This window comes from Cicer arietinum, chromosome 7 (assembly GCF_000331145.2).
Source record: "Cicer arietinum cultivar CDC Frontier isolate Library 1 chromosome 7, Cicar.CDCFrontier_v2.0, whole genome shotgun sequence".
In the NCBI taxonomy this organism is placed as follows: Eukaryota; Viridiplantae; Streptophyta; class Magnoliopsida; order Fabales; family Fabaceae; genus Cicer; species Cicer arietinum.
The window spans coordinates 3,482,883-3,504,944 of record NC_021166.2 but is presented as its reverse complement, the minus strand read 5'-3'; the positions used below and the strand labels follow the sequence as shown (position 1 = coordinate 3,504,944).

The 22,062-nt window shown below is 29.2% G+C and overlaps 4 protein-coding genes across 6 annotated transcripts in view; 2 read left to right on the top strand and 2 right to left on the bottom strand.

Annotated features, from left to right (window-relative positions):
• Positions 1-11,368: 11,368 nt before the first annotated feature.
• On the bottom strand, positions 11,369-13,199 carry LOC101493355 (protein SMALL AUXIN UP-REGULATED RNA 12). Of its 2 annotated transcripts, none has more exons than XM_012717898.3 (3): positions 12,896-13,199; positions 12,278-12,741; positions 11,369-11,739 (listed from the first exon to the last, which is right to left on the bottom strand). In XM_012717898.3, exons 2-3 carry the CDS (start codon positions 12,708-12,710, stop codon positions 11,711-11,713), a joined length of 462 nt encoding a protein of 153 aa, XP_012573352.1. In that variant the 5' UTR covers positions 12,711-12,741; positions 12,896-13,199; the 3' UTR covers positions 11,369-11,710. The 2 variants fall into 2 exon arrangements, with proteins under 2 accessions (XP_012573352.1, XP_004508030.1); XM_004507973.4 differs by having other exon boundaries at positions 12,278-12,749; positions 12,896-13,197.
• Positions 13,200-13,841: 642 nt separating this feature from the next.
• LOC101493025 (uncharacterized) lies at positions 13,842-18,408 on the top strand. Its single transcript, XM_004507972.4, has 7 exons — positions 13,842-14,112; positions 14,188-14,237; positions 15,793-15,905; positions 17,373-17,479; positions 17,690-17,739; positions 17,828-17,910; positions 18,002-18,408. The coding sequence occupies exons 1-7, from the start codon at positions 14,049-14,051 to the stop codon at positions 18,114-18,116; spliced, it is 582 nt and encodes a 193-aa protein (XP_004508029.1). The 5' UTR covers positions 13,842-14,048; the 3' UTR covers positions 18,117-18,408.
• A 1,045-nt stretch (positions 18,409-19,453) lies between these two features.
• LOC101492690 (uncharacterized) lies at positions 19,454-20,330 on the bottom strand. Its single transcript, XM_004507971.4, has 2 exons — positions 20,089-20,330; positions 19,454-19,807 (listed from the first exon to the last, which is right to left on the bottom strand). Exons 1-2 carry the CDS (start codon positions 20,229-20,231, stop codon positions 19,678-19,680), a joined length of 273 nt encoding a protein of 90 aa, XP_004508028.1. The 5' UTR covers positions 20,232-20,330; the 3' UTR covers positions 19,454-19,677.
• Positions 20,331-20,855: 525 nt separating this feature from the next.
• The window catches only part of LOC101492359 (peroxiredoxin Q, chloroplastic), a 1,540-nt gene continuing 333 nt past the window's right edge, over positions 20,856-22,062 (top strand). Inside the window, exons 1-4 of one of the 2 annotated variants that reach the window (XM_027337178.2) lie at positions 20,856-21,220; positions 21,318-21,455; positions 21,632-21,721; positions 21,997-22,062. The exon at positions 21,997-22,062 is cut by the window's right edge and continues 333 nt beyond it. In XM_027337178.2, the coding sequence (XP_027192979.1) occupies positions 21,005-21,220; positions 21,318-21,455; positions 21,632-21,721; positions 21,997-22,062 (510 nt within the window). In that variant the 5' untranslated portion in view covers positions 20,856-21,004. The remainder of the gene's footprint in view (positions 21,221-21,317; positions 21,456-21,631; positions 21,722-21,996) is intronic. The other variant, XM_073370917.1, reaches the window with a different exon arrangement.

The following is a 22,062-nucleotide window of genomic DNA, read 5'->3' as shown; positions in this document are numbered from 1 at the left end:
TTTTCCCCTTACTTGTGTCAATTATCATCGAAGTGTTTTTTGACGTTGGCTAATGACCGTTAATATGTGTTAATAGGTAAATGATTGAGTAGATGAGATCACAATCAATCATATGTTTAAATAGATGATTATTTGGAGTATGATTTATTGCATATCCAACTCGGATTAGTTATTTTATGAAGGTCCATTGTCCTCCATAAACGAGACATGTAAAGGTGAAGTATTTAAAACCAGACAGACTGATTTATGATAAACTACTACTCATAATATAAATATAAAATTCAAAAAATAGAATAAAAAACTGTGGTTTCTTCCTTTAACAATTTTTGCCAACTAAAATTTATGTTATATAGTGATTATCATACTTTGCCAACATAATCGGACTAGCACATTGTTAATAGAGAATTTTACGAACTGAGTCGACTCACAATCGAAAGGGTGACGTCAAAGATTTTAAAATAAAAGTTCAAATGAAGGGTCAACACATAAAAAGAAATTTGACATTAAACATCACATTAGATCATTACTTAAAATTCTTTATTTCATTTCAAGTATAATTTACTTTTTGTTGTTAGTTTTAATTGTACTTTATTACATTTACTTTTGTTACATAATGAAACGTTGTTTTCAAAAGTTTGAGTCTTTCAAAAATTCAAACTTCTTTTAGATATTATAATATTCAAATATTCCATAAATGAGATTACCACGTAATTTGTTCGAACTCTATTGTCACATTAATTAAACATTTATTAATTTTAAGTAGTCTTGTTGTAGGGGTGTATAAAACTCGACCTGATCTATTAACCTGTCTTGACTCCTAAGATTTGGGTAGGTCTGATCCTATCTTGAAAGAAAAAAAAACATATATGGAGGACAACACATAGACTAAGTTGAAGTAGAGATCGAGTTTGGATTGATAATCAAATTGTCTATCCTCTCCCAAAAGTATTAGAGGTCACGAAGTATTAATTTTTACTCATTAATTCTATATGTTCACTCACAAATTCGAGTGTCACACTTGTAATTGTATATATGAAATATCTACTTTCTAGTTTCTACCACTTCATTTATTCATTTCAAGAACTTGTATTGTATTCAATATGGATTAAAATTGATTATATTCAAACGTTATTCAATATCATTATTTTATTACTCAATTAAATTTTTTTTCCACAACAAAATATTTATGAATACTATTTGATTATTAGCTTTTAACCGTATTACTTAACTAAATTAATTTTTAAATTAATTAAATAATTTAAAAAATATATATTTATATATTATTATTTGATGACTTGTTTTGGATCAACTTGATATTGTCTTTATAACGTCATGTCTTTATTTAAGTCGTACTTTAGTCTAATTTTAAAATCAGATAAAAAAAACAAATAAAATTCAACGTAATCCGTACTTTATACACAAATATCTTAATGTCTTATTTATTATTGTTCAATTATAATATCAACAATATTAATTAAAAGTAAACAAATAAATATAAGCAACTTACATTATTTGTTTAATCTCTCTTCAATTTTTGGTAATGATATATCTCTTTCACATATTTTATCTTTCTTTTCCCAGCACCTTTTACGACAAATGTTCATCCTACAAGAAGTGAACATAAAAATCGCAATACTAACATTTCCATTTCAATTATTATAGTATATACCAATTAACAATATTTTGTTGAAGAAATGACCGAGAACTAATAGTAGAAAAATGAAATGAAAATATATCGATGGTAGGGACAAGACAGTGACTTGTCAAAACCGAAAACGACGAAGGTAGATAACGTATTTGAGAGAAGACCGCATTTTACGGGTTTTGGTGGAGATGCTCCCAACCAGACACTATACCACCATACAAAAAAAGTTTCAGTACTAGTTGTGATGTCAATGAGGGTATTTATGTCTTTTCAAAAGTCAGCGGTTTCAGACAAAAAAATAAGACCACATGGGTAATGTAATGGGTATTGTGATTCGGATTCGGCCTCATGGAGGGGCCTTTCTTTTTCTATTTGCACGAGTGATGAGCCCATGTTAGTGTAAGAATTTTTGTCTCTAAATAATTTTATACACAAACAACACACGCTATGCCTACATCTTATTCATGCTAATGTTTCCTTCATTCAATTCTTCGCCACGTCTTTCAAGTTTAATGTTTTTTTGACCAAAAATAAAGTTTCTTTTTTCTTTCTTTTTTTCCTTAATTGAAATGACTAATAGCAAAATTCACACATAGTATAGAGAACATTTGTATTACAAGAAATTTACTATTATAGAAAAATAAATTAACGAATTAAATTAGTGTCGGGAAAAATAAAATATTTATTTTTTATTTTTATCATTACTAAATTTAGTGACGAATTTAAAAAGATATTTTTCATTTTTCCTCTTTAATTTTTTCTCACTAATTTAAGTTTTACAGTACTGATTATTTAGATAATAATAAAAAAGGATATATTGACACTGTAAATATATTTTACACGAATGGCTATTCCATTTTCATGATTGTTTTTCTATCATCGTACCATTTCTTACAATTTGTTTCCACAAGGATAAGATGGTATATAAAATTATTCTAAACTTAGTTATGATGGAATTAGGTACCGTTTGTCTTATTATTTTTTGTTTAACTCAATCATTGATCTATTTGCATGATTTGGTAAAGACCTTAACGCAGAATTAGGAGTTGAGATGTTTGGTTTCAGCATGTTGGATCTTGTCGAACAGTTCATTATTGCCAGAACTTCTACTAAAAAGAAGCCATGCCTATCACATATTTAGTGCTTAGTGTTATTATCATTGCCTAAACTAAATAGTTGTTTTGAAAATTAAAGATATATAATTCGGTTTTGTATGACATAATATTAATATTGAGTATGTTTATAAAATAAATCATGATATCTATGTGTATAAACAGTTTTAAAATTTAATTTTGCATGAAAGTTTAAGTTTTCTAATAAATAACTTATGATCACATGCTTGTTTTAGTGTGTTTATCCAAATATATTCATAAAAAAATTAGTTTATCCAAATAGATTAATAATTAATTTTTTATGTTTGATCAAAATTAATTTTTTTTATAATATTAATTAATAATTAAATTATGATCCAATGACATGATTAATAAAATGTTAATTAACAGGCAGATTTGGGCATAAGCACCAAGTTAATTAAAATAGTATAATATTCTTTTTGGAGATAAAAACAGCAATATTATCATTATTTTTTCTTTTGTGATTTGGCCTTTTAGAAACATAGTAAAGTTATTTGCGATTCCAAAAATATTAAGGCCTAAATTCCAAAATTTGTAGGCACTAAATTCCAAAAGTGGTTCAAAGTTCAAACCAAGTAGACAATTCCATGTGCAGCATGAGATCCAAGTTCATTTTCTCTCCATCCAAATCAAGGTATATATTCATTTATATATTTTCTTAGGAAGTGGGAGTTAGATCGTGATAAGGTTTTAATTATTGTGGATGTTGTTGAACTAATTGATTTTTTTTAATAATTTGAATTAATACATTTCAAATGAGAAAGGATAGAGAGTGATTACTAAAGGAGAGATAGAGAAAGCTGCCAAGAAAACATTAATTTGTATTGTAATAAACGAAACCATATAATTAAAAACGTGAATATATGTTACGTTTGATGAGAAAATTGGCGTTCATGCATACATACATGGTAATAAGGACGTGCTGTAATATATCTGAAGACAAAGAAAAGCAAATCATATTTTTCTTCAACACTGAAGTGAACTATCATACAGGGGTGGACAACGGATCAGGTAAGGTAGGTTCGGGCTCAAAAATCCTAACCGACACAAACCGCGGGTAAATTCTACATACCTATTTCCGTCTAATAAAGAACAGGTAACTGGTTAGGCGAGTGAGTTTATGCGGGTTTAGTTTTTTTTTGATTTTTTGGCCCAATAACATTTTTTTGGCCAATTTTTTTATCCATTCATTTGGTCATTTTTTAATTAAAAGGTCATTTCACTTATTTTTATTTTTATTTTTCCAAAATTCTATTTATTTAACTATTCTAATTTTTTGTTTAAAATTGAGCAATTTTTTTCCAATTTCTTTTTATAACGAGTACATTCATGTTTATAAAATCTAAAGATCTTAAACTAAATGTCCAATGTCGTTATAAAAAATCAATAACAAATAATATCAACGCCCCCCGCTGTCATCTTTGCTCGCCAATCTAAAAAATTGAACAAAAAATAATTAGTAATCACTAATTAGAGTACAAAATAACTATGCAATAAATATAATATAACTATTTTACTATTCTCTTTCAAATTCAATGGATGACTATAAAACATCATCAGCCTAATGCCAGCAAAACATCAAAGCTGTAGTTAGAAATCATATTCATAACACTATTAATTATCTTTACAAATGCAAAAATTAAATTCGCTGAAAAACATGTAATACAAAGCTTAAAATGGAAAAAATGTAATACCTTTGTTTTCTTTTAACAAGACTTATAAGGCAGTAAATCTGCAAAACAATCACACTCATTAACATATAAAAAGCACACAAAAACATATAATATAAAACCAATAAGCAAAGAAAATGAAATAAAAAAATAAAGAAGTTAGTCATTCCAATTAAAATTGGTAAATCTAACAAATAACAACAATGAATATATTAAGATTTAATTTTACCTCTCAAATATATGAAAAACACACAAATATATGGAAAACACAGAGACAAATCCATGGAAAACATTAAGCAAACATAATGAAATAAAAAAAAGTTAGTTATATATATTAAAATCAATAAATAAAAAAAGTAAATAAATATAAATTGTCATTACATATAAAAAATCACTAGATAAAAAAAGTAAATAAATATAAATTGTTTAACAACAACCCTAAACCATCTAACTGAATAAAAAGATTTATAACAAAGATGAAAAAAAAAAGTTGAAAATCTAACCCTAATCATGCAGAAAAAAAAAAAAACTAAATCAAAATCCTAATACATAAAACGACATGCAAAAATAAAAAAATCAAACTCTAGAAAATTCAAAAACAGAAACAATCGTTAAATCGAAACCCTAATCATAATAAAAAGAAATAAAAATCCTAATACAATGCGAAAATAGATTAGAAAAAGATTAACATTTTTAACACAACAAAGATGAAAAATTCTATTTTTAAACACAAGATTGAAAATGCTAAAAAAGAGAAAAATGTTTAGAACAACAAAGACGAAATTAACAATCAGAAACGAAACTAACAGAAACGAAACTAACAAAGATGAAACTAACAGATTTAAAACAACAAAGACGAAAAAAGACATTTTTTAAAAACGAGATTAAAAAGTTTAGAACGAAAAGTTAGAGAGTTAAGAAATTAGAGATAATAAGTGATAACCTGTAGTGGACGTTGCCCGCCACTGACCGTCGTTGAGACTTGAAGGAATTAGGGTTTGTTGGTGTGAAGAACTAGGGTTCGTGAAAGGATGATGATGATGATGATGATGATGATGATGATGATGATGATGATGATGATGATGATGATGATGATGATGATGATGATGATGATGATGATGATGATGATGATGATGATGATGATGATGATGATGATGATGATGATGATGATGATGATGATGATGAGAGAGTGAAATTAGGCTAAGGGTGGGATTGTGGGACTCTCATTGAAATTATGGTTGAATTATATTTGTGGGCCAAATCAAATTGGACTTGGTGAACTCAGTCCAACACTTAACAATAACTACAATAAACTGTTATCAGGCGGTCAGTCACCGCCGGTCCAAAATCTGTGACTCGAACTCTCCTGCGTCTACTCTATTGAACCCTTCAATTCTACCTGTATGACCCGTTGGGCTCGGTCCAATCCGCTCAATTCACCTCACCCATTGCAGGTCGGGAGGTATTGAGCGGGCCCATCTCAGTTATCCAGCCCTACTATCATATATCAAATTTCAATGAGTTTAATGATGTGTTTTTAGTGTATATAATTTTATACTAATTGTCATCATGAGTCGTTGATCGGTATGATAACAATTACAACTATATGCTGAGATAATAAAGTTCATAATTTTTTTAACTATTTTTGTAAAATTAGTTTATTGTGACAGATCATTTTTCTCAATTCCAATTAATTCCAAGAAGGTGGCCGATGATCGTCGTAAAAATGAATTTATCTCATATTAAAGAAGTTGAGGCTTAGTAAATTAGTTGTAGTGAGGAAGATATTTCAAGGCATAAGATTATTTAAAAGCCAAGATCCGTGCAAAAGAAATCTAAGTGACTTATTTATCCCTAATTTCTATGAAGTAGCCAGCTTTTTTAAAAAAGGTTAAAATATTAAATTTAACTAGTGAAAAAAAAAATTCATAGTAATTTTAATTTATTAATATATACAAAATGAAAATTAATACCACAATAAAGAAAATAAAATAAACAATAATTATTTAAAAAAGTAACACTCTATTACAAGGAGTCAAATTAATCTATAATACCTACCACTGTCTTTCTTAATATAAACTATATGAAAGAAATTTAATATCAATTTTGTTTGAGTGATGTCTTGATAAAATGTTTTATTTGTAATTATATTATAAAGATCAAAAGTGTCAAAATAATAAAAATAAAAATATTAATTTAGTAATGATTTTTTAAACATTTTTGTTTCTTCTAATTTTATTTTTAATAAATTTATTTGTAGTACAATTAATAAACATGTTAATTTTTCAATTGGTCCATCGTAGAAGTCCCCGTAGGTATCATGCACACTGAAATTTTCATAATTCCAATTATTAGTTATTGTTATATTATATCATCAAGCACACTAAAATTCACATAATTCCAAAATTTGTAGTTATGTAGTTAACAACAAATATTTACTTATACTTTAAAAATGTTCATTTGAATTTTCCGATAGATATTTAAAAAAATATTTATTTAGAATGATATTATTGAATGGGTGTGATTTTTAGTATAAGTTGCAGAAACTCGTTTAACAATGAAGTTTGATAAGATGAACCTACTTTTTAGTGGGCGTAGATTAGCAAAGTATTGGGAAAAATAGACATATTGATGTTGTGAACTTGTACCGTTGCATGTGTTTTGCTGGAATTTTGCAGCACTAAGTTTAAGGAAGATAGATAATGAGGCCCACATCTAGGAATAAGGAAACCGATTCAGATTGGGCTTCTTACCTTTAGCCCACTATTATTTGCTGTTTCAAAACTATTCTATTTTTTCTATGCTCCTCAACTTATATGTGTGTTATATATATGTTATGTATTTATTTGTAAATTATATATATTACATTAATTAAGAAATTTAATATTATATCTACTTCTTATTCACATGAATCAATTAAATTACCATTGAATATTTCTAAAAATTAACATATAATTACGGGATTCATTCACATATAATAACTTGTCCATCATTTACTTCTCATGCATGTACACACACTCTCTTTATAGAAAAATTATTTATACACCTTATTTCCAAAAAACTTTATAAAAAAATTTCAGTACATAAGTGAAAATGAAAAATTGTATTACCGGAAAACTTTATTCGAAAAATTTCTGGTACATAAGGTGTTTTCGAAAAACTTTCTCAGAAAGATTTTCGGTAGATACTATTTTTAATTTTTTTATTTTTTTATTTTTTTTTATTTTTATAAATGATAATACACCATTCAATAATTAACACATCATAAATATTAATTAACACACATAAATATTTTTAAATAATAATATACCATACATAATTAATAATTAATACACTATTAATACACCATAATAATTAATAATTAATACACCATAGTTAATAAATTAGTTAAAATTGAATAAATATTAATATAATAAAAAAATTAAAACAAAAAAAGTTATTTAAAAAAAAAATCAAACAACTATCGAAAAATATGTAGATGAAGTTTTGTAGTGACTTTCGAAAATGTTAAGTTGAAGTCTGCCGGCAGTGGTAAAAATGAGTTTTTCGGTAGTTTTGGAAAACTTCAAAGTAAATTTCCGAAAATGATGGTTCAGAAAACTTCTTTTAAGTTTTCTCGAGTAAAAGTTGTGTACCGAAAAAATTTGAATTTTTCTTTTGCCTCTTATTTTTGTTCCAAAAATATTAAATGAAGAAATAATTTTTTATATATACAAAAGTAGTTTAGTATTTTCCTTTATTTTTTGAGTGTATAGAAATAAAGGAGGAGGTACATGGTAAAATTTTACCATTTTGGCTCTTCATGTATCCACAAACGAGTTATTTAATCCACTGTGAGAAGAAAAATAAATAAATAAATGGGTGACGTTGAAAGTGGAACGAAATTTTCGGTTCCACTAACACTAACTTTCCGAATTCAACCGTCACTGTGGAACAGGAGATTTCAAGACGGTGACGGACGCAGTTAACAGCATTTCGTTGGCAAGAGGGTCTATAGAGAAAAAATAACTGTTGATAAGTCGAAACTTTTTGTACGGGGCAAGGATAGATTAGAATTCTCTTCCGTCGATTACCTTATTTTTAATAATTTTGTATTTATCACTCTTAATTAATAACTATTTATCATCTAAATAATTTTTATTATTTAATTTTAATCATTGATTTTACTCTAAAATACATTAAAATTATCCTTCATCAAAGGTAGAAAATTCATTTAAGAAAAAAATTGGAGTAATAATGACGTCATGGCTATTATAAACTACTACAATTTGCATTATGGGACAATTGATAGTACAACTGTTGCTGTTGATGCTGATTACTTTGTCGCTGTCAATGTCGCATATGTGGTAACTGCGTTTGATTTTATTATGTATATATATTTGTTTAATATAGTTGAATTGAGTTAACATTGATCGTTTTCTACTTCGGTGCATGAGGTTAGAAGACACTGAATTCACTTTTGTGCACTCCAAGATAAGTGGAAGTGGTTATAGAACACTTCCCTTGGACGTGGTTGGAAGAGGTGTCCCAGAGTTGTATTTGCCTATACATAGATTCCGCTGTCAATTCCCAAGGATGGTTCTACCATGAAATAAAATTAATTTCTAATTATGGAATAAATTAATTTTTCATTTTTACATCTCTAACAATAAATCATTGAAATTAATAAATACGAGTTTAATATACTTTTATTCGATCTCTCTAGTTTATTTTTAAAACTTTTATGTATTCTTTGTAAAATTGTTTTTTTAATTAATGACCAATGTTGGTAAGTAATTGCTAGTTTTTGTTAAAAGGAAATAATTGAACTCACAAGGTCCATATCACTTTAAACTTTATATTCTTCCCCAAACCATCAAAACTGTTTAGCACATGTATGTTCAAATATTCTTCATAATATTAGAGATATAAAATTTATTTACAAATTAATTATACTAGCTTTGTTAATTTGTTACACTAGTTATCATTTTTATGTTCTCATTTGCCATTTAAGTTTCATTAATGTTATAGTTAGAAATTAGATACACTAGTTTTATATCTCTAATACATATATTTGTTTTTTTGTACGTTGTTGTTAAATTCTAATTGTGTAATACATATATTTGCTTAAATTTTTTTTCCTTAGTACATCACATATGATAAATAGACTAATTTTATTTTCGTTTTTTTTTTATTAATTGTTTGACATAAATCAATTTTAATTAGCCTTGTAGTTTTTATATCATTAGAGTGCTAATATTTTGGGCTTGTAAATATTTATAGGACAATGTATTTTGGATAATATAAGTGCATGGGACCAGGTGCTAGGTGCTACTTCCTCTAGCAACTTAAAATTCCAAATAATACTATCCAACGAACAAGCAAAGCCCTTCTTGAACATGTCTTATATTAATGGATCAGACTGGAATCACCCACCTCCCAAACTCTAAAACATTTATCTACGCATGTGCAACTTATAAATACGAGAGATAATTCACACATATATCATAACTGATATATAGTTAATTAAATTATATCGATAAATTAAATTGTATTGGAAAAAAAATTAAATCAATTAAATGATTTATGAAATAAATTATATATTTAAAATAATTTAGTTAATCAAATTTAATTTAAAAATCAGCTTAATAGTTTTAAATTATTTGTAACCTCAATTAAGATTTTTGTTTTTAGAAAATTTTTGAAATATATTTTTTCGAAAAAAAGTATAAAAAATATCAAGTTTTTTTTAAATCATATTTTTCTTCGAAAATTTTTGAAAATATTTTTTTCGTAATTCAATAAATAATTGTAATATTTTTCATGAAACTTTTTTATATCTATTTATCTTAAAAAAATAAAAATAAAAATTATTCAAAAATATTTGCCAAAAGAATTTTGAATTTTTTTCCATCTATTTTTTTCAAGAAAAAATAAAAAATATTCTTTTTAAAATAATTTTTCTTTTTCCAAAATACTCGTTCAAAATTTATTTTAATGAAAAATGTTAAACTAGCTCAACTTATGAACCCCCCTAATTATGGTAGGAATAGTTCACTTGACAAAGCGTAAAATTATGAAAGCTTTGCTGTTTGTAGTATAGTTTGCAATCAATTAACTTTATAAATATATAAAATTTCCTTTGATATGATGAAGTATATGGCCAATTGGCCATAGTTATAAAGAAGAAAGTAGGAACCAGAAAGATATGTACAGCTGGATAGAGCCATATATATCCAGTAATAAGTAATCAATTGTTTGATAAACAAAAGAAATATATTGCTATTAATATTGTTACAGTAATAAGGGTGGGACGAAAAAAACCATATCATACAGTCTTGTTTTGATTTTTTTGACCAATATTGAATTTAAAAAAAAAATCAATTACACGCATTATATTTTTATTAGTCTAAGACACTTAAATTCTAAGGACTGGCGTTGCTTAAAAGAATCCATAAAAAGAAATTTAACTTAAAAATATAAAAGTCAAACACTCTTAAACAAAAATGATATCTTTTACTTCCTCCAATATATAAAATTCCACTATTTAGATTTGACCACTATTTCTATTTGTTTTATGGTGGTAAGATTTTTATTTGTATTGTCCAAATACTTCAAAATTTGAAACATATTATATATTGATGTTTCACATTTTCGATTCCTTTCAGAATTTATAAACACAGATTCGATATATATTAATACGTTCACGCTATTACCTTTCCATGTGCATACAGATTCGATGCAGAGAATAAAGGATGCTTTAATTTCAGAACATGAACAACACTTTAATTATTATTTACTTAATAAATTAGCATATGGTCTGAATGAAAACAGAGACAGCTCAAAATGAGATTTGATTGAAGATTATGTTATAGAAGCACATGTCTGATTTTATTTAATAATTACTTTAAGAGATAAAAAATAATGTAACTTCTGGTATATAAAAAAAATTGTATACTAAGCATTAATTAAAATGATGTTGTTCTGTTCCATTTGAATATGTAAACAGAATTCAGAAATAAAAGTACAAGGATTAGGACAATATTGGATACAGTTTTTCTTAAATACCATACCATACCATATCATAAAAATAAAATAATACAATAATTGTAACAACAAATTGTTGTAAATTAAGGTTCAAAAGAAATCTTTCTAACATGGTTGTTCTATCATTCTTCTCACACATGAAATCAAAGCAAAGAGATGGAAGCAAGGGAAACTTTCTTCTCACTTGAAACCATCATTATACGATCTGCACCTCTATAATTATCAGATTAATTTACTCACTCTTCCACAGTTCCCGTGTTTCCAGCTGCAATTCCATAAATAATCCAATAGTATATTAGAGTAATAAAAGGCTATTAATCCAATCCATATTGCTACAACTTTTAAAAAATAAAATAAAAAAAATCTTATATAACTTCATAAAAGTAAGAATTGAAATTTTAAGGTTTGTTGGCAAATTATCTACTCCCTTCAATCCAAAACATTAGTTCTGTACCGATATTATATTGGTCCGAACGAAACTAGATTTAGATTTTTTAAATAAAATTTTAAGATGTGAATTGAAAAAATATGGTTGGAAGAAGAGAGTCCATAACAAGTGGCCAACCAAATAATCTCACAATTCGAACTCAGATAATGTGGATCAATTTCAAATACATCTTGCATATTTAAAACACCTAAAATATTGGAACAAAATTAAAATTTAAAATGCTATAAAATATACTAATATTTTGGAATGTAGGGCGTATAATTGATGATGGTGAAGTTTTGGTAATTAGAATATATTGGTAAAGGAACTATTGAAATTGAACCTACATGAAGAAGTAAAGTAATATTTAACTTACAGGAGGTGTCATTGTCATGATGATTCTCCATGCAACTAAGAAGATATTTAAAAGTCTCAATTTCACAAGGAATTGTGAGTCCACCACTCTGATCAAAACCAAATTCATCAGCAGCTTTTTCCAACAACATTTTGAAAAGAGAATGACTAAGGTAACTTGTTGGAATAATGAATCTCCGAAGTTCTGGTCCAACATAAACAGCTAAGTACCCTTTAGGAACATCATGCGGTGGTTTTGGACTATTGTTGCAACTATCTTCATCAGAATCACAGTAAACTAAATTGTTTAATCTTTTATTTATCATTGGTGATATGCCATTATGATTCATATCAGAATGATTGTCACATTCTTTTGAACTTAGTGTCATGGTTTGCCACTTTTGAAATATTTCCTTCAATTTTGTAGTTAATTTGGAGACTCCAGCTTCGTCCATTGATTAAATCTACTAGATTTTACTCCTTATGCTGTTACACTAAAATAAATTCAGAGATGTCATAAAAGAATTAAAATTAAAATAAGATCTTCATAGATCCATAATAATTTATGTTGATATTTGAATCAGCATACCAATGTTTACACAAAAAAATTTAAAAAGAATGAAAAGATTGATATACTAACCTGATACAGAATAGAAGAGGACATTAAGGAATGTGAATGAGATTGGAATGATAGAGCGTTTTGATGAATTATATATTTCTGATCTTTATTTTTCTGCTTTATGCTTTTTCCTAATGCGGGGATCAAAGAAGCTCTGTTTTTAGCAGTTTACACCCTACAACAAATCTATGTAACAGTTGTATACTCGAATATAGAAACACGGTACCCTATCATTATTGATTAACCTCTATATACTTGCACGACACGAGAGCGATAGTTACGTGACATTCTTGAAAGTGAAATGTATAATACAATATTGTTTTGAGGAGATGCTAACATTGTTTTACATAATTGTAACTATAATATACTATATATTTTATAATTTATACAGAGAAAATGATATATTTGTTGTGTTATTTTACCATTAAATCAAACAATTGAATGTTTGTAAATAATGATATTATTAATTTAACTTATTGTTCTTTTTTTTTAATAAAAACAAAAGTTTGTCGGCACTTTTGTTTTGATGACTTTGATAAATGACATATGATCGTTAGGAGTACATGTTAAAAGTGTTTGTCATATGAATTGAATTCTACGCGTCTTGCTTTCTTAAAGACCAAGTTGTATTAAATAGCAAGAAACAAGAAAACATAAAAGGCAAATAAAAAGTTGTTTTCTTATTAAAAAAAATACAAAGTTGTTTAAAATAATCAGGCCTTTAGTAATGACTTTTTCAAAATTTATTTATTTACAATTTTTTTTCCAAATTACTTTTAGGATTATAGTAACCAAAATAAACTAAAAAAAATGAAAATATACTTATTTGTATACAATAATACAATTATAAAAGAAAATATGAGTAGTTTAATTTTGTATCTCTTTAGTGTTGCTGGATCGGGCCGTTTTGGGCCATGGTATTTTATATGGCCCAATAATCACAGTGCAGTCTTGAAAGAAAAAAAATACCAACGCTTATGAATCTTGTTCTAGTCTTCTGCCTCGTCTCGTCTGGTTGGTAGAGCAAGCAGAGAAGGAGCAGTTGTGGTGTTTTAATAACATAATAGAGCTACTTTATTAACTAAGCAGTTTTTTGTTTCTTCTAAATAGATTCTAGATACAAGATCCTTCATTTCCTAACAGTTAATCAATTAATTAATCACCTAAACCCATTATGTTAAACCTAAATTCACGACTTGCAAGAGTAGGAGTTTCCATCGCCAAACACCTCTGCACAAGTACGTACTTTTACTTTTCAATTTTTTTCTTTCTGTAATCAGCTTATATGTGTCATCTTTCTTTCTGTTTGACAGGGGATTATACATATACTCGAGGCGCCCGAAATTATTGCTTGAAACCTTCGGTTAGTTCCTTTTTTTATTTCCTTGCAATTGTAGTTTAAAGATTCAATAGCCGTCAAGTTTAACTAATTGGAAGGGGTAGCTGTGTTTTGAGTCGTTTTGTTAATTGCTCTTCCCACTTCGAATTGATACATGTTTGATGAATGGTTAATCGAGGTGATACTTGTCCAATTTCTGATTTTGAGGTTTGCTTGAATTACAACTTGTATATAATCTGTTTTGTTTATTAGGTGAATTATATTGCATGATGAATTGGAGATTGGTGATCCTGAATGTAATGGGATAGTTTGATAATAAAGTGTAATGGAGATACACTATCAGTAAAATTTTGTATAATGATTTGGCAGAATACATGATTGTGATTGGATGACAGTGTAAAACTCTTGGTCAGTGTATGTCCCTTTTTCTCTTGATAATATGAGAGTAAAGTTTTTCATTGCTGCAAGGGGCTTTTAAGAGATGGGTGTTGAAAACTTCTCCATGTAATACGGGGTGGAAATAGGTCACTGGAGCCTATGGTCTTGCCTACGCTAGGCCTAGGCCTGGCCAGGCCTGGCCAGGCCAAGCTAGTCTAAGAAATTTTTTAAAAGCGTGTTTAGCTAAAAAGTTTTGGGTACAAGCCATCGAAAAAATCTTTTAGGCCTAGTCGACCTATTTAAAAAATATATAAATAAATTACTATTATTATTATTATATTAAATTTTGTACGCCGTGTTAAATCATAAATTTGCCAGCCTTTTATATAATGTAAGCATATTAGTCTAGATCAATGTTTGACATTTAAAGTTATTATTATAAAATATAGTTTAAATAGGTTGTCATATAAAGTTAGATTCTCTATAATGTCATGTTAGATTTCAAAATAGAACTTAATCTCATTGGCTTGTTAGCTCGTAGATAAATTAAACTAGTACCAGAGAGCTTTTAAATGAAATAGACCTTTAACCAGGTTAATAGACCATACAAACTTTTAAAAAAGGTTAGACTAGACCTAAAAAAAAAACCTATGATAGGTAACAAGTCAGACTTGAGCCTCGATTTTGTTGACAAGATCAAACTTGGGCCTTGCAAAGCCTAATTCAGTCTAACCTATTTCCATCCTTCCAAAATGGCCATGGAAAAAATCGATCCCTATTAGTGCAATGTATTTATCTTTTTTCTCTTTCTGACTGTTTCTGAAATTGTTTATAACTTTGACATTGTACTTTGGCTTTCAGTATGTATGGGTTTACTGGTTTCATATGTTGGTCTTTATATATTATGAGGATTTGGTTGTCTTGGTTACGGAACTTCAAGATAGCAGAATAAAGTTATCAGGGAGGAGAGAGGAGAAATTAGAAAACTGAATATTGCAATTATTAACATTTTAAATCAAATGGCAATTTGGCAAACTGTTTGGAATCCATATATTTTAGAAAATGTAGATGTGCATGACTGCGTGTGTTTTTGGATTATTGGAGAAATAGTTTTATTAAATTTTTACTTTCTTATGACATTGATTTATGCTTATCTCTGTTTAACTCACATAATTTTTTTTATTGTTATTTTTTTTGACAGTTTCAGAAGAATTCATTTACTAATCTATACAAGGGAGCCATGTTTGGAAAACATAATTTCCTATCAACATTTTCTAACAACACTACTGAGGGTGGGAGTGAAGAAAAGGAAACGTAAGTTTTCTTTTTCTTTGAATGACATATTCTATAGGAGTATCCTATTCTGTTGTAAATATGTCAGCATTAAAAAACACAGTAATTTTTGTATGCTTATATTACAACTTACAGTTTTGGATGCGGAAGCAATGTTGATCATCTAGATCATTTCTCCACTATTCTGTTATGGTTAATGGCACAGCAGCACATAAAAAAAAGCCATTGCATAGATTTACATTTTGGTAATTTTTTGGGGTTATATTTTGACACCGCACAGATGTATTTTGCCTAATAATTATGAACTGGGGATTCATTATTTTTAGCTAGGCATGATTTGATCATTGGACAATAGATCACCTGTGTTACAATGTGGACCTGTTCTCTAACTGTCAAGTTTTAGTTTAGATAAGTGGTTGGTGAGACTTGAGAGTAGCAATATATTATCAGCCACTACATGAGTACTTGATCATAGAGCATATTCAATACCGAGTTCCCCAAAACACGAAAGACTTAATAACAGTGTAATGGGGTTGTTCGATATGATTAAATTCTCAGAGGCATTTGAGAGCTTGTAAATGCAAGGAATGTTCATGTCACACAACACAAGTATTGAGGTCTAGTACTTTGCTTTATCCTTACATGTGTGTTCACATCCCAATATTCTAGATTTCACGCTCTCAACCACGGGGTTATGATTTCTGAGCAGGAGTTATGTTCATGCTAGAGTCTGATACTGATAGGATCTTGTGCTTCCTACCTCTCAACAATGTGGAAACAGGATTATTCGCACATACAGTTTATTGATTGAAAGATGGAAAAGATTCACCGAGGACTCTAATCCACTTCTCTAGAGCATTCTCTAGAATACAACAGTTAACAAAAGTGAATTCCTACCCCTCTTAGGTGAGATAACCCTATTTATCAAGCATAGGTTTAGCACAACACTAGAAGGCTTAACTATAACCCATCAACAAACAAACCTGTAACTGCCCCAACTAAGTATTTGCATTATTACCCTTCCTTCTGTAGTAAACTATAGTAATTCTGTTTGTGGCCGAATTAGTATTCACGTTCCTATCGGATACTTTAACCAAAATGGCCACAATAGCAATCCTTGAGCATCAGTTGTTGCAGCGGTGCCATTTATTTGAAATAATTTTCATTCCATGTCTCACATACAATGTCAGGAATACTCATATTTATTAAATGCCCAACTGACTTTTCACTGATTGTGATCAATAAATGTTAACCTGCCTTTGGATTGATTATGCAATTATTGCTGACCTTGCTCATGTATTCTATGTTATTAGATGACTTTTGTGCATCATGTGAATGTGACTGATTGAATGGCTAGTTAAATGTAGAATGATGCAGTAGAAACATCCTTGGTTAAGTGCATCGAGGCACCATATCTTCATCAATTTAGAAAACAATATTCGTCATTTATCCGATACCCTCCTTACTATTCAAGACAATGTTATGCAGAATATCTGTGACTTTTGTTGATAAGGATGGTGAGGAAAAGCTTCTACAAGTCCCTATTGGAATGTCTATGCTAGAAGCTGCTCATGAAAACGACATTGATCTTGAAGGTAACTTTTGATATTATAGTTAAAGTCTTTCGACCCTAAATTTATGGTCTTGTCAATATACCTGTTTCTTGATGTTTGGTTTTTTGTGTTTGATAGAGCAAGCAAATGTTATTTCATTAATGTAGCTACAACAGGATGATCTTTTTCATTGTTGATTTTCATAAATCTTCCCCCCACCAAAGTTAAATTTCTTACTTGATGTTATTGCAGGAGCATGTGAGGCCTCACTTGCGTGTTCAACTTGCCATGTTATTGTCATGGTACATCATGGGTGATATATGGAGTAAGGTGTTGTTTGGGATTAATTTTATTATTTTTCATAAGTGCTGTTTTTCAATTTACTTGCAGGACGTAGAATATTACAACAAATTAGAAGATCCTACCGACGAGGAAAATGACATGTTGGATCTAGCTTTTGGGCTTACTGAAACGTGAGTTTTCTTATGCAGGTTATTGGAGTTGAAATTTTATATTGTTTTTGTTCCTCCCAAATTCTTCAGATTAATTTTGACGTTTTTGCAGATCACGTCTTGGTTGCCAAGTGATCGCCACACCTGAACTTGATGGAGTTCGTTTAGCTATTCATGCTGCCACTCGAAATTTTGCTGTTGATGGTTATGTGCCGAAACCTCACTAATTATTACCGGAAATTCTGTGTACAATGCAAAGAATGCAGCTATCTCAGTTTTGTAGTTTCACACCAAGTTAGATAAATGAGCATTTATTGATCATTGGTATTTTTTGGTACTGAGTTTAGTCGTGATCACCTAGCTCATCTGTATGACAGACCAGGGAGATCGTGGTGCTTGCCAATAATCTTCTTGTACTGTATTATTTTTACTGTAACAGTGAATTCTGTCTTAAGTCTTAACACTTTCTAACTCTAAATAAATAAAATTTCAAAAAGGCGAAGATGATTCTTGTATTTATGAATATTGATTCATAGTATACAACTGATAGTTTTCCTTTATTATGCTTGTGAAGTTGTATCCTGGATTTGAAGATAAATTCGTCTAAGAAATAAGTTCTTGCAAGCTTTTAAATTGTTTTGCATCTTTTTATGTTGGTGTTGCATGAAAGTGTGATTTATGCCATATCATCAGAGTTTAATTTGACCTCATTTCTAAATAAAGTTTTGATTGTGACATGTTGATAAATTTAATTCTTTTACTAAAATATAAATAAATATTTAAAATTAAATGTTTATTTTCGTTTTCATTTTTCGCTTCTATTTTAAAGGGAGAACTTCTGCAAAAGAAGCCTGTGACCAGCTAAATTTAAGGAGAAAATATAGAGGACGAAATAAGTCTCAGAACACTTTGACATGTTCATTAAGCAAGTACACAGAAATGGATTCAGCAATGTCTCCAGAACACGTTGACTACTAATTATTCCATTTTTTGTAGACAAATGTTGGAAATTAGCTCCGAAGTAAATATATGGAGGGAGAAAATAAGAATCGGATACCATGGGGATGGTTTTACAGGAACATGTCCTAAATCAGTACATCTGATGGTACTATAAAATACAGTATAGCTCAACTTGCCAAAGTTTTCTGCGGATTTGGATTTGAAGTAGTTGCATTTTTTTTAAGCATTCACGGTTTGCAGGGATTCTCAAATTTCAACTATGTGATTTAAGTAAAAAATAAACAGATAAAATATGACGTCCGTTTTGATATAATGATTTACAATTAAGCAAAATAAAATGTGTTCTTGACCAAGAATTGCTAATAACAGCATGATCACATACAAATAACATCTATGGGAAGTTAACTGAGGAGGCTAAAAAACAGTTTAAGTGTAAAGCCTGGTAATTGATAAAAATAATAACAAATACATTATTTCAGAGAATAATAATCAAGATTGAGGTCCTATGACAAAACTTGTGGCATCTGCTGCCAAAAGTGAACTGGTTGGAAATCATAACTGAACTGAAGTAAGGTTGAATGTAAACTATCTTGAGAAGGTGATATTGTGCTGAAATTAACAATCTGTTGTGTAGTTAACTGTGACATTCAAATTCATTTGGAATTCAGTATCAAGCAACAGTCATAATCAGTAATCATCTAATAATTGAACAAAATCGAAATTTTTTCTGCAGCTAAGATTTGTATGCAACAGAACCATAACCAAATCAGGAACTGTAACTGTAAAAATCAGAAGAATAAAAGTGAAATAACTAAAAAGTGTTTGAATTCAGGTAAGCTTCTTGAGAATTTTGGAAGCCCAACGTTTAACACGTCCTCTGAGTGTGTAACCAAAAACAACTCCACCAACAAAGCAAATTGCACAAAGCTTTGAACATGTCCAATAAGACAGCACTTGTCTGCAAGAAAAACACACAATCAATTATCCCAACTCAATCAAAAACCCTAAACCCTATTTATCCAAAGAAATAACCACCTAAGCATTAATTTGAAATTCAGAATACAACTTTAGGATAATTGCTTGCAGCACAAAAAGCCCTTTATGCTACGGTGAGTGTTACGAGTACTTGTTAGTATAAATTACATCAATAACATGCTTCAGAAATCAGCTAAATAAATGGAAAAATCAACATTGATATGTCAAATTTCAACTAAGAAAAAGAAAGAGAAAGAGATATGCCTGGAAGATCTGGTAGCTAAAACAAAGGATGATGAATCGTAAGGCGGTGCTACTCGGCCGCCGCCGCCATTAAGATCCAAGCTTGACGATGACGTGTTATGCTCGCCGGAAACCTTAGCAACGGCTCTACCAGCACCGTTCATCGCTACAAACTACAAAATAAAAAACAATGCCGCTTCCACATCCCTCTTTTTTTTATTATGTTTTGCTTATGCTTATTCCTTGGGGTTTTTCTTTTTCTTTTTAAAATTACACTTTTTGTTCTAAACATTTAATTGACTTAACTGTAAAAGTTAAACATTTTGATCATTTAATAAAAAAAAACATTTTAATTATTTTTTGTGTGTTCATTTTAATCATTTTTAATAGTAATAATTAATTTTATAATTTAATTGTGTGTTTAATTTAACAAAAAAGAAAAAAATGATATTAAATAATTTTAATTATATAAAATTCATCTCTTTAAATTTTTAAAATAAAATAAAAACAAAAATTACTGTACGATGAATTTAGATTTTTAATTTTGCCCTCTCTTCTTAAAAAAAATAAATTAAACACATTTTAAAAAAAATATTTCTTCCATTTATTTCTTCTTCCTTGCATCTATCTCCTACTAAATAAGAGACAAAAATGAGTAACATTTGTAATATTAGAGAAGAAAATATAGACATCCATAAATTGTGAGAGCAAATTGAAAGAAATAAAAAAAGTAAGAAAAGTGGGTTGGGGTGAGAAATGGGCCACGAAAGAAAGGCAATAGCCAATCCTGTGATGTTGGCATCAGTGATCTGATCTCCTCCAGCCACTCAAATGAATACTACAACACTTTTTCCTTTCTTCCTCATTTCATATCATTCATAATCTATCTATCTATCTCTATCTCTATCTCCCACCCCAAAAAAGGAAACACAACACCATGTTACCACTTTGTTCCTCATCTATGACTACCAAGCCTTCTTCCCTCACCACTCTCCCTACCCATTTTATCCCTACTTCTCTCCACACTCCATCACTTCCTTCAACAACATTCAATAATTCACTCTTTTTTGGCCTCAAGTTATCTCATTCTTCCATTTCCAAAATCCCTTCTTCTTCTTCTTCTTCACTCAAAGGAGGTTTCATTTTTGCCAAGGTATACACTTTTTCTCTGCCTTGCTTACTAGTTGCTACAATCAACATGCATTACTGATTGTTTGTTTGTAAATTGTAAATTGTATATGAAATGGCAGGTGAGTAAGGGTTCAAAGCCACCGGCTTTTACGCTGAAAGATCAAGATGGCAAGACTGTGACTCTCTCCAAGTTCAAAGGAAAACCTGTTGTTGTCTATTTCTACCCTGCTGATGAAACCCCTGGCTGTACCAAACAGGTCAATATTTCATTTCATTTCATGCGGGAAGGCATTGTTTCTTTTTATCAAAAGGGAAGGGGAGAATGCTACAATTTGTTAGGACTGTTAGAGTTGCTTTATATATGTATAGACCACATTGTTCTTCCGATATAGTTATGGGGCCACATGCCAATTTAATTAATTTATTATTGCAGGCCTGTGCTTTTAGGGATTCATATGAAAAATTCAAGAAAGCAGGAGCAGAGGTTATTGGGATAAGTGGCGATGATTCTTCGTCTCACAAGGTAAAACTTCAGAATTTTCACTCAATGTTGTCAAATAGTAGTTTTAGCCATGTTATAGCGCCACAACATAGCAGAGTTTTTAACAAACCGTGATTGTTCAAGGACACACGATTTAGTTCAAAGTGTTGTCAAATAGTGGCTATAGTAATGCTATGGCATTGTGGTATAGCAAATTTGAACAAACCTCTATTCACTGCTATCCGTGATTGACAACACTGTTTTCACTGCATGTTTTGTGTGCTAATTAATTAACCAATGGATTGCATGAAATGTAGGCATTTGCCAAGAAGTACAGACTTCCATTTTCCTTGTTGAGTGATGAAGGTAACAAGGTAAGGAAA